Source organism: Garra rufa, chromosome 20 (assembly GCF_049309525.1).
Source record: "Garra rufa chromosome 20, GarRuf1.0, whole genome shotgun sequence".
Classification (NCBI taxonomy): domain Eukaryota; kingdom Metazoa; phylum Chordata; class Actinopteri; order Cypriniformes; family Cyprinidae; genus Garra; species Garra rufa.
This window is the reverse complement of record NC_133380.1, coordinates 22459978-22479066: the sequence shown is the minus strand read 5'-3', so window position 1 is coordinate 22479066 and position 19089 is coordinate 22459978. Positions and strand designations below refer to the sequence as shown.

The window sequence follows — 19089 nt, the reverse complement described above, 5'->3', positions numbered from 1 at the left end:
ATCAGAATCCGTCTGTATATAGGAAACATAAACATTCACCTCAGTAACATCTATATGCGTTCATTATAATTACGATGCGATAAAATGGCACTAAACATACGCACGTGAATTACACGCGCACCGTTTCTATTCTGTATGAACTGAACTACAACATGAACTGATGACAACAATCAGACATACAGCGGTAACATTATTGCAATATGACGGGTATAGAAAGATACATGCATTTACATTCAAGCACGCACATTTACCACTCACTGAAGATAGCAGAGAATTATGAAACCGAAAGTAAACTTAAACTTCTCCGCCAAAACTACAGTCAGCGCTCTGCTTAGTCACATGCCCAATAATAAGACTACACTTACAAAACGAATAAGGAATTTAGTACTCATGTTGCATGTTGCCACTGGTAAGCTCCGCTCTACTGTTGTTTACCTGTGCGCCGTGCATGCACGTGTGAAAAAGTCGCGTGAGTAATTTATATCAAGTGATCGGCTTTTTTGATCGCCGCTTTTGGGGTTCGCCGATCAACCTATTTTTAGCCAATATCGGCCGATCATGATCGGTGGCCGATCAATCGGAGCATCTAGTACAAACCGTATTTTCTATGGCCCTACACCTACCCTACACCTAAACCTAGCCCTCACAGGAGATTGTGCACACTTTTACTTCCTCAAAAAAACTCATTGTGCATGATTTATAAGCCTGTTTCCTCATGGGGACCTAAGAAATGTCCCCACAAGGTCAAAATCTACTGGTATTACTATCCTTGTGGGGACATTTGGTCCCCATAACGTGATGAATACCACACACACACACACACACACACACACGAAGTTACATGCCACCTGACCCACAAGATACAGTATCATAGATCACAATGGCACCACTTAGAAAAGCCCATTTCAAGGTTATTCATTGACCTTCCCTTTTCTCCCAATACACAAAAACCTGAATACGCCTCATTCCATCCAATTCCATCCCAATTATATCATTCACTGGGAGAAAAAGTGAACAAGTGAATCAGTCAAACACGCACTGAGAAGAAATCAATCAAGGCCTAATTGACTTTGACACGTCATTGTTCATGCAAGCTCTGAAGAGCCTGAGGGGATGTGAGAGGTCAGTAGAGGGCAGATAAGGGCAAATAACATTAGACTTATAGGCGTACAGAGACATGGGACAATGCTGGAGATCTTCAACGAGAAAAGGGAAAAAGAGACGCCGTTAATGACCTTGTGAGAAGTGTGAACGAAGGGAGTTGTGGCTTCAAGAATAAGAAACTCAGACAATGATTGTCCAGTTTGCACACCTGCCACAACATCATTCCCACAACACCTCTGAATGTCACCCTCTGGCTTTCATTATCTTTTTCCACACCAGTTCTCTCAGTTTTCCTTGTGTCTCTAACTATACCATAACCTCAGTGTCTTCAGCATAGAGGGTTTTCACGATGTGTCATCAATCGACCATGTCGGCGACACTGAATGTAAACAATGACACTGAACTGAACATGTTTGTTCTTATCATTTCCATTCAGGTAGGTGAAATATTAGGCTAATATCTTAATTAATACTGCTTGTACATATCTTTACCACCTATTAACTTTAGTTTGTCAAAATATTCTGCCCTTTCCTGCTTACTGTCCTTCTCTGTATGATTAAGCAGCTTCCACACATTTTTTTCATGGTTTAGACAGCATAAATTAGCAGAACAACTAAAAAATACAACATATACTGACTCATTCAATTCATCAGACCACATTTTAAAGCATTAAAATGAGTCTAGTCTAGAAAGTCTGGCATTAAGCACTTTTAGGTTTTGGTGTGAACATACTGTAGCCTTTCTCTCTCTTCAGCTCTTAATATCTTGCACCTGTCCTCCATTATCTAATTACTTCCTCTCTGTATCGTTCCTTCACTGCAGTGAGCCTCATCCTGACCATAAAGCCTGTCAGATTCCTGTGTTTAAGCACAACATGGTCTCATTGTTAAAGGCAGTAGAACTAATGAACAGCCTCGTACTGAATACTTGCACCAAACTGCAATCCAATTGACATTTGTGCTGAAGAAGTGGCCAGTCTTTGTGTATGTGTGTAAGAGCAGATATTTAGTGGAGTTGGGACACAGCCAGAAGAGCGAACGGCGGCTCGTGCCAGAGAACAGACAGGCTACACAAATCAGGCACTGGTCCGGCTGAAGCAGCGTCTGCGTGGACAGCTGATTTAATTGAGGGTTGTTTAAGAAGACTGCTCGGCTAATTAGCTTTTTTCCGCCTCATTGCCTAAATGCCAAATCTGTGTGTATGTGTGTCAGTGTCTTGTTCTGTCTTTATCTTGTCCTTTACACCTGTACAATTTAAGAGCAACACTGTGTACTAATAATACACATGCAACACACCATGCCTGTTCATAGTAAATACATGACCCTTAAATGAATGAATTTATTAATTAGCATATATATAAATATATATTAATCGAATCAGATTGGCTGATAGGAGTGCGATATTAGAACGATATCAGAACTCCAACAGCCGTTTTAAAGCCGTTTTGTCGCTTGTGGTTCTTCTTACAGCGAGTGTCATGGTGGACGCCCCAAATCCACTGTAATTTTATAATTAATACCGTTTTTGTGTCACGGAATGTAGTTTTATGAGGTTTTCAGGCGAGAATGTAATTGTTTTTATTGTTTATTTGCGTCAACGTTTTCGTACATGAGAGCTCTGATTGTCAGCGGCACTTCTGCACTCATTAAGCCACACGAGAGCCAGATCTTCTGGAATTTACCACTTGTTTTGATGTAGTGGTTAAACAGGAGATATAATTTGTTATGGGTAAATCTAACGGTAGTATTTGTTCCAGAGAAGATAGTTCTGGCAAAGTCTCACGTTTATAACGTTAATGCTATCAGAGCGCTGCCTTTGTGCTTTTGACTGAATTGCCTAGTTGTTTTACTTTTATGATGGCTGTTGTTGTTGTTTATTAAATATTATTATTCAGTAAACAGTTAGTTTCAACAACAGTTTAAGGCAGCGAACAAATGCACTAAGCAGCAAAATTACCTTTAACAGATGAAAAGATATTAACATTACAACAAAGATAGCGCTTTTCTCATCAGATATTCAAACTAATGTTTATCGTGAATAAAAGAATTAATGCTGTATCAGATGCAGGAAATCACACTCGCCCAGTCCATCTCTCTCTCATAATACTCTACATAATACAGTGAGCTTTTAATACAGTAATACAATACGCTTTCAATGAAGCAACTCAACGTTCCTTCGTTGCCAGTTCTAAAGTGAATTTTTGGGATTAGTAGCAAAGGCTTGGGCTCAGCTGTTAAACTGTCAAGTGTAGATTTGAATTCACACAAAAAATGCTTTTAAAGACACTCCATTGTTATTTTACGTATTTACACACTTGTGTACAACAACAACTGTTTTTGTGTCATGGAATATAGTCATGGAATGTAGTTTTAAGAGTTTTTTAGGCGAGAATGTATTCGTTTAGACTTCAAATATGTGGTTTGTTAATAAAAAATAACATCTATTTGAAAATTTGCTTCTACGTTTTCAAAAACGTGAGCTTCAGGGCCTCAGCGGCCGTTCAGTACTCATTACTCCACGAAGAGCAGCCTAACCTCGGCCAGTCCGGAATTTGCTGCTGGCTCTGATGTCTCTATAGTAGTTAAACATGAGATTTCATTTGTTTTGGATAAATCTAACAGTCATTCTTCAGTCTTATTAATCTATTATTTGTTCCAGAGCAGATAGTTTTGGCTAAGGGCAAAATCTGATCACATTATATTTTATATATTTTATAACTTTAAAGCTGTAAATCAGTGTGCCGCCTTTGTACTTTTGACTGAATTGTCTAGCGGTGATGGCTGTTTTTGTTATTTGATAAATAATATTTTAATAATAATATTTATAAACAATAGTAGTACAGGTTGTAAACAAGGCAGTAACATGTTGTAAGATGCAGCCAATAAATGCACTAAGCAGCACTGTCATCCAAAATCACCCTTAACAGATTGTATGACAAAGATATCGCTTTTTAAAGATATCACGGATATTATAGCTAATGTTTTATTGTGAATATGAGATTGAGCTGAAGAATGAATGCTGCATCAGATGCAGATAATCAAACTCGCTTAGTACATCTCTCTCATAATACTCTACATCAGCGGTTCCCAATTCCAGTCCACGCGACCCACAGCTCTGCACATTTTGTGTGTTTCACGCATCGCTTCCGTCGTTTGTTCTATTCCAACGTTACTGCCCTTCGAAGTGGACATCACAGGATATTCCGCCATTATTCATTAGTTCAAAGTGAGCGTATGTGTTCCATTTGAAGGTCATTAAAGCATGCGAGACGTAAATTTTAATTGCATTTATTTACAGATGCACTTATGTCACACTTCTCTAGTAAGTTTCATCTGTGTGTGAAGACGTTACATGCGGTGACGTAGCGCAAATATGTGAATGAATGTTTCGAAGTATAGTAAACAGATTTCCCCCGCTTAGGGAGCAGGGAGCAATGAACACTTTGCAGGGACCATGTCAATCGGATCGCAGTTCCGGACCTCACTTCTAATGAGCTGGTTATCTGAATCAGGTGTGTTAACTAAGAGAGACATGCAAAATGTGCAGAGCGGTGGGGCGCGAGGACTGGAATTGGGAACCGCTGCTCTACATAATACAGTGATATAATAAGCTTTTAATGAAGCAATTCAACGTTCCTTCGTTACTAATTTTACAATGATGTTTTCGAATTAGTGATGGACGCTTGAGCTCAGCTGTTAAACTGTCAAACTGAGATTTGAATCCGTGACAGAACAAAGTAGTTTGCACAAAAGAGGGTGTTTAGAAAGACACTCCATTGTTGTTTCTTGTGTATTTACAAACTTGTGCCATCGAACTGTCGTATAAATGCAATATCACACTTGTAGCTGTGCAATATGGATGTATATCTGCATGCTGTGATTACATTTTATTTTTTTCTTTGTCTTTTCTCACTCTCTTTCAAAGCAGCCTGTGTTTGTCTTCTTCCTCCTTACACATTCTACACACACACATGGCCAGTTACTTATAAACGCACACGTTCGTGGTGAAAACCCTCGTAAACAGTGCAGCTGAACAGGGTTTAATCCTATCAGACCACAGCGGTGATCAGATCAGCTACTGTAGATACTTCATCTCTGTCATCAGCCCAGCACGCACACGCACGCACAAAATGAGATTACACAAGCTCGGCTCCAGAGAAGAGAATTCCTAATGCTTCCTCTATCCTCAATGCATCCACTATCCCTTATCAAAAAGCTCAAGTGCTGCTGGTGTGTTTGCTAATGCGAAATGCCACATCAGTGAAACCCATGTGGCAAAATCCACATTCAGTTCCATGTCTTAAATACAAGATAAATATAACAAAAAGATGTATATCTGGATGAATCTCACAAAAGCATGTCTAGGTCACACTTCATCCTGCAGAAATATTTATATTTTTTAGAAAAAGCCTATTCTAAGTATATATTCTTGATTTTAACATTTAAAAATTCAAAAGAGCTGCAGTGGTGGCATATACTAATGTTGTCAAGCAGGTGTTTAAACTCTGACTTGTCCACCTTCAGGCCCCGATCAATAAAACAACTGCATCTCGACCCATTTAACGAGCCGAGAGAAGCATCACAGCACAGACTGGGTGAATAAAACAAGTCAGCGGTGGCTAGACAAATGGCTGGCAGGACAAGAGAAATGTAAGGAAAAGCCTGTCTTGTTGTTGACTTGTGTGTGTGTTTGTGTGGTGGTACACCACTGCGAGTCAGCTCTATTGGTTTCATTAGTGCGGAGTGACCAGAGGCAACCAGTGATGCTCAGTACATACATCACCCAGTCAAAGCCTATAAGCGTTACTATAGCCATACTGACCTGTCCTGGACTCACTGAGAGGACTGAGTGAGCACATTTCACACCCAGAAATGGATTACACTGTGTTGAAATGCTTTGTGAAGAATAATATCTGCTGTTATAAGCAGAAATTTTATCTTAATCTCGTTTCATTACTGAATTATTATTGAAGCCACATGAAAAAGAACAGACCCATGGCAGGCTGTCACACATTATTAAAGATACAATCCTTGATCTAAAAAATATAATAAAGGCCTCCTTAAGCTCTGAGCATTCCATCAAGCTCAATGCATGTGCATAAGAAGAAATCTACCCACATTTTTACTTTTCAGTTTGAGCAGCTGATGACAATGCCACATTTATAGGACATTTGGCTAAATCAGCCTTTCTTTCTTCTTTTCCTGATCTCCCCCTGCTATAGATTGAGGGTCTAATTTTGAGTCTACCACCCACGGAGGTTTCTCTGAATACAGATGCTCATGCATATTAATGAGCGGGGACAGCTGGCTTCCTGTCGTTGGTGATCCCGATCACTACAGAAATGTGTGGTCTATGACTCCACCAACCATCCTCCAATTAAATGATTCAGCGGAGCCTCCGTCGTGAATATGGCGGCTACGGTGAACTGACTGCAAGTACCAAAATTTGAGCAGTTGATGAAACCAGATTTAATGATTCTCATTACCAATTCACAAGAAAATGTAAAATGCTGTTAAACACACACAGCACTATGTCTTTCTTTCTTTAGTCGAAGACAAATAGCAGTTTTTGAAGAAAGGATTCCATGATTTTTCTCCATATAGTGGACATCAATGGAGGTTGAAGGTCCAAATTGTAATTTAAATGCAGCTTTAAAGGGCTCTACACAATCCCAGCCAAGTAATAAGGGTTTTATCTAGCAAATTGATCTGTCATTATCTAAAAAAAGATTAAAATTATATACTTTTTAATCATAAAAAGAATGTCTCCTCAAAAACCTTAATTTCTTTTATATTTTTACAGATTTTTTCAGAATAATTTTTTCCAGATCAACAAATTGTGATCAATTCCCAAACAAACCACACAAAAGTCCCACATTCACGTGTCAGACCTCACCTCGAACTGTTTTACCACATCCTCGAAAGCTTTACTCTGTCTGCAGCTCTCATCCAGCACTGACATGCTGCGGTCATAGTCTGAGATGTAGGTCGCGAAGGATGAAAACTCAGCCCGCCGCATTAAGATGACATCAACCACTCTCGGACTGTCCTCCCTGAAGATGAATGAGAAACAATGAGAACTTTTCAGAGGGCATCCAAGGACACTCATGCTGGCATTATAATGGATTGTGCTACTGCATCATCACATGTACTGCTATGAAAGAGATAAAAGTGTGTAATGTAATAATGTGGGCAACAACATATCAGCTTGTTCATATTAGTATGTGGATCAGGTGGAGAGATGCATACAGTACAGTAGATGCGGAGTGCATGCATCAGCACCTTGTAAAGGATGCATGTTGTATGTAACACAAGTAAGGCACTTTATGGAATGACATGCTATAAAATGTGTGCATAAGCATGTGTAAATGTGTGCATTAGTGTAATGTGCCTAAGTACAGTTGAAGTCAAAAGTTTACATACACCTTGCAGAATCTGCAAAATGTTAATTATTTTACCAAAATGCAAAATGCATGTTATTTGTTATTTAGTACTGACCTGAATAAGCTATTTCACATAAAAGACGCTAAACAAAACAACACAGCTGTGGATCATTCAGGTAAAAACAAGGTATTAACAATCAAGTGTATGTAAACTTTTGAATGGGGTCATTTTTATAAATTCAGCTATTATTTTCTCTTGTGGACTATATGTAAATGTCTTTTATGTGAAATATCTTATTCAGGTCAGTACTAAATAAAAAATAACATGCATCCTCTTCGCAGATTCTGCAAGGTGTATGTAAACGTTTGACTTTTGACTCTCACCATTGTTTAATGCGGGTCTCCAGCTCACTGAGGATCTCATTGTGCAGGTGGTAGGCCTGAGGAAGAGTGCTCAGGATCTCATCCAGCTTCCCATTTTCTAAAAGAGGTTCCTCATCATCTCTTGCTGACTCTACTGCTTCCCTGAAATCCTGGAAGAAAGCAGATTGGCTTGAAGAATCCTGAAATGTTTCAATCAAAATACTGAGGTTTATTAATGCAATTGTTTAAAATGTGCAGAACTACACCAACTTCCTCAGGCTTTCGTGCAAATACATCAAATAATCTGTACTTGTCCTCTCCTGTCTGTGAATTGAACTCTGACCACATTCATCCGTCAGGATGAGCTTCCAGGCTTAAGCTACTGAATTGAGCTAAAAGCAGCCATGTACTCGAGCCCCCAGCTTTGACACAATCTATGCCCACAATACCACCCGTCAGGGGAACATGTTATTTGTTTCTGCTGAATATATTTGTTTTGGCCGTAACAGACAGTTAAATTGAGCAGGCATGAACTGGGACCACTAGCCTGATGCCTCCAGATCCAGAGAGGATTTATTTACCTGACCCACTATACATACATGTCATGTACCTTATGAATTGCCTAGAAGGGGTAAAATCTAGTCTGAAATGTCTTCACAGACAAAGCCGTAAGGGAATGTGCATCCGTTATAAGGAAACTGATGACATAAAACAAAGTCAGACATGTATGCGTACATGCGGTCGTGCTGGGAGGCAGTATGCTGGAATTCCTTTCTGAGCTTCACATATGAATCAATGTGTATCGATCACAGGCGTGTCAGCGTTTGTCAATGCTCTCATAAATAACTCAGAGCTGTTATACAGTCCTCCTAGGCACTATGAAACTTGTTTCCTCTGATAGCATCTCAATAGCTGAAACTCCCTGACAAATTTCCAAATGTTCATTGCAATAAAAGTGCTTTGTTTTACAGTTGCCTTCTTAAGTCTCATTACACTTTTATTGCTTTCTTACAGTTCAGCTAGAGATGCATAAACCACGACACAGGAATGAACCGGTTGGTGGGAGATACTTGTATTCTTGTACCCGTTTAATTCTCAAAAATCACATGCCTAGCAACCTGCACTGCATAACTTTCCATTAGGGACAGGTTCTGGAAATTCTTTGTATTTTTGTGTTATTCAATAACAAACAATGGAACAATAGGGTGCATGTTCTGTCCTGTAGTATTCTGATGGAGCACTCTGTTCCTTTTGGAGTACAGAAAACAGAAAAAGAGACTGAGAGAGAAAGAGACAAAAGATAAATAAAAAACGGGAAGAAAGAATGACAAGCCAAGTAATCAAGGAAAATATTTCTACTTAGGTTTTTACTCAACTTCGTCTCCTAAAATTTGTAATGAGAATAAAAAATAAAAAAAACACACCCACAGGTAAAGTTAAAGCAGGAGTCTGCATCTTTCTCTCCTTCCCTGAGCCCAATGAGTTTTAACAGACCCCCTAAAGCATGTGGTGAGTTTGGTGGGGGGTAATTGAGAATGAATGGGGGAAAGTCATGTGAGAGGAGGCAATGCCTCCATCGTGATATGATTGGACATGACAGTTAGGTTCGGCTGTGATTGTTTCGTGTGATAAATCCTGCATCTTGTGTTCATGCACATTCCGCATTTGCAAATCAGTCTTAATGAACAATATAATAACATTAATGGGAAAACTAATTTAAAAAGGTAAGTAAACAACACACTTACAGTGTTGCTGCCTTATGTTAAACTGCTTTAAATTACTTTTTTTTCCACATCAATCTGCACTCCATACACCATAATGACAAAGCAAGCTCAGGAACATCCATGTTGCTTGTAGATGTTACTACATTTAGTGTGAAGTTAACCTGTGGTAAATTTATATGAATGGGTATGATTTGTAAAGGAACACACATCTTAATAAAAGGTCTAACAACTAAAAATGCATATCAGAGCAAAAACCAATCCCTGAGATAAAAAAAAAACTGCCTGTAGAGCTCAGAAACAGGACTGCATCAAGCCACAAATCTGGGGAAGAGTTCAGAAAAAATTCTGCTGCATTGAAGGTTCACAGAAGCATGTAGTCTCTGTTACTCTTAATGGAAGAAGTTTGAAGCAACCTTGACTCTTCCTAGAGCTGGCCTCTTGGCCAAACTGAGCAACTGATGGAGAAGGGCTTTGGTTAGACTGGTGACCAAGAACCTGATGGTCATTCTAGTTGAGCGTCATGATCATATATGCACATGGGGGAAACCTACAGAAGGACAAACATCACTGCAACACTCCACCGATCTGGGCTTTATGGTGGTGTGGCCAAACTCAATCCTCTCCTCAATGAAGACACATGAAAACACATTTGGACTTTGCAAAAAAGCATCTAAAGGACCCTCAGACTGTGAGAAATAAGATTCTCTGGTCTGATGAACCTCAACTCCAAGCATCATGTTTGAATGAAACCAGGCACTACTCATCACTATAAGAGTGCCATCTCAAAAGTAAAGTATGGTGGTAGCAGCCTCATGCTGTGGGGCTGTTTTTCAGTGACAGGGACTGAGGGACTCGTCAGAGTAGAAGAAAAGCTCAGTGCATCAAAATATTGAGATAGCCTTAATAAAAACTCTACCCAGAGCATTCAGAACCTCAGCAAGAGTGGCTTATAGACAACTCTGTGAATGTCCTTGAGTGCCCCAGCCAAAGCCTGGGCTTGAACCCAATAAAACATTTCTGGAGAAACCTGAAAATGTCTGGCAGACTATCCAAGCTGACAGAGCTTGAGAGGTGAAGAGGTGAGGTGAAGAATGGCAGATAATTGCCAAATGCAAATGTGCAAATCCTATTGCTTCATACCCAAAAAGACTTGAAGATGTAAAGGTTCAGCTAAGTACTGAGTATGGGTATGAATACTTATGCAATGTACTTATTACAGTTTTTTTATTTTTAATAAATTTATGAAGTTGTGTCAATTCTGTTTTTGCTTTGTCATTATGGTGCATGGAGTGTAGTCTGACATGAAAAAACTGTTTAACATAAGGCAGCAACATAAAAGTGAATGAACACTTTCACAGGGCACTGTATATATAACCAACTTTGTCAAGTCCAAATCAAACTTCAAATGGCACTGAAAACGTGATCTGAACAAGTGAGCAATCAGCTTGTTATTCAAAAAGGTAATGCAGTGATGCTATGTGTGCTACTCTTCATCTATAGGACCAAACAGTTCTGTAAAAAAGTACCTTTAATATATGTATGCAAAACCTAAAGACTGTACAAATCCCCATGCAACAGCATGGAATGAAACGCCCTTAAAGTCACGGTTGACAGCAGCCGAACACTGATTTAATGATGTCATAGTGGACAGAAAATCAAGGTGACTCAGGTCCTCCAGCTCATTATCATTCAGCACAGCACAGAGAGAGTGATTAATGACATCTTTATCTTTTCCACATACCCACTAATTGTTAAATGCAGTATAAATATTTATAGCACATCAATATCAAACTGAACGTTCTCCCGAACGAAAGCTAGACATGAAATACTACCGCAGCACTCGCTCTGATGTGCCTACTCATTTGGCTCCATTCACGGTCCGTCCCGTTATGCCGCTCAATGCAAATCTACAGTATAATGTACGAATAAGGGGACCTATAATTACAGTTCTACTGTAATACAATACAGCATATGCATACGAGACACACGGGCATGTATAAGATTAGCATTCTTTAGTCGTTAACAGGACAGCGATTCTATTGACTATGGCTTATTTTATTCAAATGAGGCAATTAAAATGGTGAATATGAAGTATAGTAATTTACATGAGGTGCACCGTATGAAGAACTTTAGTTCCCACTGGATTGTGTTAAATTGCTCTTTCAGCCCCGCCTCGACTTGATAATTAGGATACATATTGTATTAATCATGGAAACAAAAGTGCTAAATCTGGTTATGAGGTTACAGTCTAGAGGACAATGTTTAAAACAATAGGTTATAGGTTTTTTTCTGGATAATCGCATCACTCACACGGACCCTGCAAGCCATGCACAAACACACACACACACAGACACACACACACACACACACACACACACACACACACACACACACACACACACACACACACAGAGAGAGAGCTCTAGGGAACCAGGTTAGAAAGACACTTTGGCTGTCAGAGTGGGAGAGCTAATGAAAACAAATGATAACTTGTATTGGACACAGTACATGACAGAGCAATATTAAGTACAGTGCAAAGAACCAATGCACAGTGAAACTCCTTCTATCAGGCGCCATTGAAACCTTTACACTGAGATGTAAAAAGCAAATACAGCTTTTTTTAAATACAGCTTTTTGTTTTTAAAGGCCAATTTCATCCAAAAAGACAATTCTGATTTCATTTATTTTTTTTTCTCTTTTTTATCATACAAAAAAAGTCAAAAAAGTTCTTCAAATTATATATTTTTGCGCATGTGTCTCATTTATTTTGAAAAATGTCCTTTTTTTTCTTTTTTATAATACGCTAAAAGTCAAAAAAGCTCTTCAAATTATATATTTTTGAGCATGTGTTAAGCACAGGGTTATTACAGTTAACTAAAACTAAAACCATAAAAAATTGAGATACAAGTTAAATATATTTGAAATAAATTAAACATTAAATAATATAAATTATTTAAATTTAGCTTGTCACCAAGCCACCATTTCTCATTTTCATTTAATCTAACTTGATAAAACAACTGAAATAAAAATAAATACAAACTATATAGACATAAAAACCAAAAACTAATAAAAAATACTAAAACTAAATTAACACTAGTTTAGCAGAAAAATAAAGTCATAAAAGTTCTGCATGAGTAAACGATGACATAATTTTCATATTTGTGTGACCTATCCCTTTAAACCACTTTGATAATTAACAGTAATATATCTTAAAGTGATAGTTCAATCAAAAATGAAAATTCACACAAATGTAGATATTTTTAATAAAATTTAAGAGCTTTCTGACCCTGCATTGACACCAATGCAACTGAAACATTCAAACAGCCCAGAAAGGTAGTAGAATAGGCAGTAAAAATAGTCCAGTTCAACCATAATGTTACGAAGCTACAACAATACTTTCTGTGCGCAGAGAAAACAAAAATAACGTCAGAATGCCAGCTTCTGCGTCAGCAGCACCATACGCATGCGTCATTATATGAACATGCATCAAAGACTGACACGGAAGAAAAGAAATTGTTTTCTTTGGGCACAAAAAATATTTTCATAGCTTCATAATATTAAGGTTAAACCACTGATGTCACATGGACTATTTTAACAATGTCCTTACCTTTCTGTCCCTCTAACGTGTCAGTTGTGTTGCTGTCTATGCAGGGTCAGAAAGCTCTCAGATTTAATCAAAAATATCTTAATTTGTGTTCCGAAGATGATCGAAGGTCTTACAGGTTTGAGGGTGAGTAATTAATGACTGAATTTTCATTTTTGGGTGAACTATTCCTTTAAACTGATTGAAAAAGAGGGAAGTCAAGTCAATTCGCTCACCTTGACAAGTTATTTAGGGCTTACTGCCAGAACTGATGTGTTTTTATGTTTATAAGTGATGAGGCTCATGAGAAGATTCTCAAAACAAAAGCCTGGTGCGTAGGTATTGCGTCACTGACAGGCCAACTTTTTCAAGACAAGGTTGTCAAGGCCAGGAAGTCTCAGTTACTGAAACAACACTGATAAAGGTTTGCAAACCCCCCGCCCAAGTGTGTGTGTGTGTGTGTCTCTCAATGTATGTCTAAACGTATGTTTATAAATGTGCAATGTACATTTGTGCGTTTGCAATTGGCTGCCAAGACAAAAGATTTAGGTAGTGACAGCAGCAGTAAAAGACTATTTCAGGAGCCCTTTAACAGGACCTTTGCATTTCTCATGAAATCAAATCCAGCTGTTTTACACAGGTTGTGTTATTTAAAATCTATTCATTTATGAGTTTTGCTTATGCAAAAGTCACCAAAATTATGATAGGGTAGGACTTGGACTAGTTGCTACTAGTGTTGTTTTTGGCGGCCGGTTTTAATTTTAGTTTTAGTCTAGTCTTTGTGTGAAGCTGTCATTTTAGTTTTTATTAGTTTTAGTCACGTTCATACTCTTTTTAGTCTAGTCAAGTTTTAGTCAACTAAAAGTCTGAGCATTTTAGTCTTATTTTAGTCAGAATTATCCATGACTATTTTCGTCTAGTTTTAGTCGACGAAAACTGATGACATTTAGTCTAGATTTAGTCAATGAAAATTGTATTTTAGTCTCTTTTTTTTTCTTTTTTATAAGTTTATTTACAGATTAATTCATTTATACCTTGTGTAAGTAAAATGAATTTTTTATTTATTTATTTTTTCTTATGGTTTTCGTAGCACAAGTAGATTTATTTTATGAAACTGTCCAAAAATCACCTTGAAGCCTTGGTGCTTCGAAAAGCTTCATTTTCCCATCACTACTAAAAAGTGCAAATAAAATGTGTGTGTCGTTTCTTCTTTTTCTCCCAAAGATGAACCCTGGCTGGCTGGCCATCGGTCCCTTTATCTGTGTCAGACTTAGCTTTGTTTGTAGTCATCTTCTAGATAATTCTGCGAGTGTGGCTTGAGGAAGTGACGTCGCCTGCGTCTGCACCACTGATCAGTGGTCTGCACGGTTTAGGCTAGAAGGGATACAGCTCTGGCTACTGGGCATGCGCACATCAATCGTTATAACAATATATAACTTTATAAGATTTTGTTTCGTCTCGTTTTCGTCAACGAAAATAAAGAGACATTTTAGCATAGATTTTATTTTGTAAACCACATTTAGCCTCATTTTTATTCGTCAACGACATTGCATTATACATTTAATTATGGTCATCGTCACATGACCAGCATTTACGTTTCGTCTCGTCTCGTTTTCGTCACGTGATAAAGGTTCGTTGACGACGATATTTAGTCATAATTTTCATTGACGAAAGCAACACTAGTTGCTACCTGGTAGCTAATGTGTTTTAGGGAAATCTAAGGGAAATCGAATGCAAAATTCACTTATACATGGTGTTTGCATATAAATGTGTCTTAAGTGTGTGGACACAACCATCCTTCAGTACAATGATAAAAATCTATTCACTCCTTTTTTTTTTTTTAAATAAACCGTCTCAATTATCAAGTCGTTTTGATTTTCAAAACAGTATAATGTCATATGTTTTAATATATTTCCACCCTAGGCCAGTTGTACGCTGTCTGCCATTTTTTCCATGTTCAAGCAGCTGTAGCGACAACAATGTATCATAAGCAATGCAGGTGTTTTGTAGTTGGATGTAGAAGTGAACAAAAGAGTCTTAATTTTATCCTGACATCAGAGCCACTGAGGACGCAGTGGATTAGTTTTGTTTTTGATGGTAAAGTACCACCGAATATGCAAAAAAGAGAAGAGAGGGGCAGAGTGAGCAGTAGCTGATTATCATTTAAAGAGGCATGCACCGAAACATGTCGCTGTGAACAGAGCTGTTTTTGACAAGGTAAAAATGGTGTTGTTTTACACAATCATTGAGGAATTTTAACCAAAGCATGTTGTTGACATTATATTAAGACCCTAAAATGGGCAAAATGGGCAAAATGGGCATGTGATGTCCCTTTTAACAGCACAGATGACTTGGGGTATCATTTATGTCTGTAGAACCCTACGTATAAGCAACACTAATAACAATGCTTGATTTAACAATTATAACTAAATAAGGCTGCATTCATTAAACATAATTTCACTGGTCGTAGTGCAAGTCAGTATCATAAAGAGCAACAAAGATGACCCGCATATTGACTGATAGCAAACATACTGGCTAAGGCTCTGTGAGGTGTATACATTGCCATAATTGAGTGAGATGAGCTTATGGATTCAGTGGCCTTAACCTGCTCGTAACGTCCTCACAGAAGCAATAAGTTATAGAGGTCTTGGATACCAAAAGACAAGACAATTATATCGCTACACATTTCTAAACATAAACCTCTGTTATAAAGCCTTGTGATTTGTCAGTGTGGAAGGATTTCAGTCAGATTGTCCCATAGAGGCTGCATTTTATGAAAGCGTGTTTCCGCCACTGTATATAAAAAAAGTTTTTATCTTGTATTTCATACTTGAATTTTTTTACTCAGAATTGTGAGATATAAACTTGCAATTTTTGAAAAGAAAAAGTCACAATTGCGAGATATAAACTATAGATATAAAATTATGAGAAAAAAGTCACAATTAATAAATATAAACGTGCAATTCTGAGAGAAAAAAAGTCACATTTGTAAGAAATAAACTCACAATTCTGAGAAAATAAGTCACAGTTGCAAGATATAAACTCACAATTCTGAGAAAAAAGTAATTGTGAGTTTAAATCTCGGAATTCTGAGTTTTTTCTCATAATTGTGAGTTTATATCATGCAGTACTGACTTGATAACTCGCAACAGCAAGTTTATATCTCACAATTCTGAGGAACAAAAGTCAGAATTGCAAGTTTGCATAATGCAATTCTGAGGAAAAAGTCAGAATTGTGAGAATAAATAGTCGCAGTTACCTTTTTATTTTTTTTATTCAGTGGCAGAAATGGGTTTCCATAGCATTCAAGAATACAGTAATAATGGTAATATTGTAAAATATTATTACAATGCACAGTAACTGCTTTTATGTAATTCTTACTAATGCAAAAATCTCACCTACAACAATTGCAGTTCAACCACAATATTACAAGTTGCATTTGAAAATAATGTATATAAAAAAACCAACAGATTTTCATACCTCCTGAAGAATCTTCAGAGCCTTGACGTGTCTGTGGATTATTGAAAAGAGATGACAATACTGTTAGTAGAAAAATAAAAAACAATAAATGATTTGACTCTGAACAAAACCATCTGTCCAATTCTGTCAAGCAGATATATCCCTGATCATCCAAGCGATACCAACATTTAGACAGCCGTTTTATGAAGTCAGTTCAGATACATAACAAATTCATCTGAAGGGCTTAGAGGGGAAAAGCAGGCTTGCTTATATACTAAATCACATTTAATAAATCTACACACTTAACGACTCATTGAGCCGCTGCTGAAATGCAATATCTTAAGGCAGACAGTCCAGTAATAGGCTGTCAGTTCGAGTATCAAAGGAGCTGTTGAGTGAATAAGAACAGACAGTGATAAAGATGTGGACCAGGCTTGGATAAAGAAGATCCCTGAAGGACATCACATGAAAAAAAATTGGACTGTATTTGGACTGTGTTTAAATCCAGACAGAGACAAACACTCACTCTCTTTCGGAGTCCACCAGGTCTTTGGCAACATAGTATGCTCTGGATCGGCCATCAATCTGAGTGTGACAGAAAAGAAAGCCATGAGAGATAAATGAAGAAACCCACTGTTTAGAGTTCAAGTACAAATAGTTCAGCTCCAGCACATGGTTAAGAGAAATATATAGATGATGTATAATAAAATATTGATAGATATATAGATGTAGACAGACTGAGAAGGGAATTGATGTTCTGATCTAATTTCTCATACAATCCTGTCAAAAGAAGACTGAGCATTTCATTAGAGCGCAACGTAAATGAGAAAGCTTTCCTGGACGTGCCGCTTTAAGCACAGATGCATTATGGATGAGACGCTGTGTTCATGGCAAGCACAAACCCACCATTGATTTGCAAGCTAATCACAGCTGTCTGAACACAAGTGTTACTACTGAATGGACATATTTAGGAGAACATAACTGGGACTTCACTGCCAGCACTGATGCTAGTACTTTTTAATAAAGTCTTTAATATCTGTGCGAGGGTCAATTTTATGCATGTATAAAAATCCCTAATAAAACTAATTACAGTGCGGCTGGCTTTCCTCCAGCTTGTTGTTGTGCTGAAATGAGGCTGGGATAGGTTACTCCCAGATATTCTTTTCTTTTTAAAGACGAAGAAAACAAGGAAGCAGGCGTCACAAGGCCGGGGCCCCGGCTGATATTACAGTGGCAGAGGGAAGGGGTGGGGTCCGCCTCTCACTGCAGCTCTTAACTCACTGCCAGGAGACGTATGAACCTGGATCTCACAAAAATTGCACACACAGGGAATTCCAGTTCAACAGGGAGGGTCCTTGTTTTTATCTACTTTAGCATGCAAAGCTGTGATTGCTCGGGTGACAGATTATAAGGTTATAAGAGGTTCTTTAGTAAATGTGGTTATAGAGTCATAAAATGGAAGTTTTCCAGGTAGTGGTGGACTTCAATGGGGATCAGTGTTTTTGATTTAGATTAGTCTTTATCTTGAGACAAAAATGCTTAATAGTCTTTTGAGTCTTTCATAGTTTTAGTCTAGTTTTAGTCAAGTCATTGCATTTTTCTCAACTTTTAGTCAAACTGCAGTTATCAACATTTGTTTTGGTAGCCATTTTATAGTCTTCAAACAAAAATAGTCATTCATTCTCTCTTTAGACCAAATCAATTAAGCTTATGAGAAATTTCAATCAATTCAATTTGGAAAAACTGGAACAAATGATGACAATTTTCATTTCTGGGTAGAGATACAAATTAAACTTAATGTTCAGATACAGTAGTTTTACTTAAAGGAGTAGTTCACTTTCAGAACAAAAATGTACAGATAATGTACTCACCCCCTTGTCATCCAAGATGTTCATGTCTTTCTTTCTTCAGTCGTAAGTCGCAGTTTAAATGCAGCCTCAAGGTGCTCTAAATGATCCCAGCTGAGTAAGAAGGGTCTTATCTAGCGAAACGATTGCTTATTTTCTAAAAACATTTACAATTTGGGGGCACCATAGAAGTCCATTATATGGAGAGAAATCCTGAAATGTTTTCCTTAAAAAACATAATTTCCTTACGACTGAAGAAAGAAAGACATGAACATCTTGGATGACAAGGGGGTGAGTACATTATCTGTACATTTTTGTTCTGAAAGTGAACTACTCCTTTAACATGTATACATTTATTTAAAATCTTTTGTTGGTTAACATTAATTACACAGATAGGTATTGAATTAGAAATGCTGTTCCTTTAAGACAAAAGGCATGCATGTAATAGTGACACATTCAGTTTTCACACACCTGTTTACATTCACTTAAGCCATAACTGACTGTATTTATGTGAGATACTCAACACAATAGACATTTGGACTACTGTGTGTGTATTTGAGAACTGATCGCACGCTGTATTAAAACTGAAAAAGTGGAGCGTGCGCGAGAAAGAGCACTTCTATCAGC

At 37.7% G+C, this 19089-nt stretch overlaps 1 protein-coding gene across 1 annotated transcript in view; it reads right to left on the bottom strand.

Moving 5' to 3' along the window:
* The window catches only part of fgd5a (FYVE, RhoGEF and PH domain containing 5a), a 51424-nt gene that overhangs the window by 17599 nt on the left and 14736 nt on the right, over nucleotides 1-19089 (bottom strand). The window contains 6 exon segments of the mRNA XM_073826098.1: nucleotides 2721-2745; nucleotides 4574-4590; nucleotides 7000-7156; nucleotides 7871-8019; nucleotides 16637-16667; nucleotides 17142-17200. Coding sequence (XP_073682199.1) covers nucleotides 2721-2745; nucleotides 4574-4590; nucleotides 7000-7156; nucleotides 7871-8019; nucleotides 16637-16667; nucleotides 17142-17200 — 438 coding nt within the window.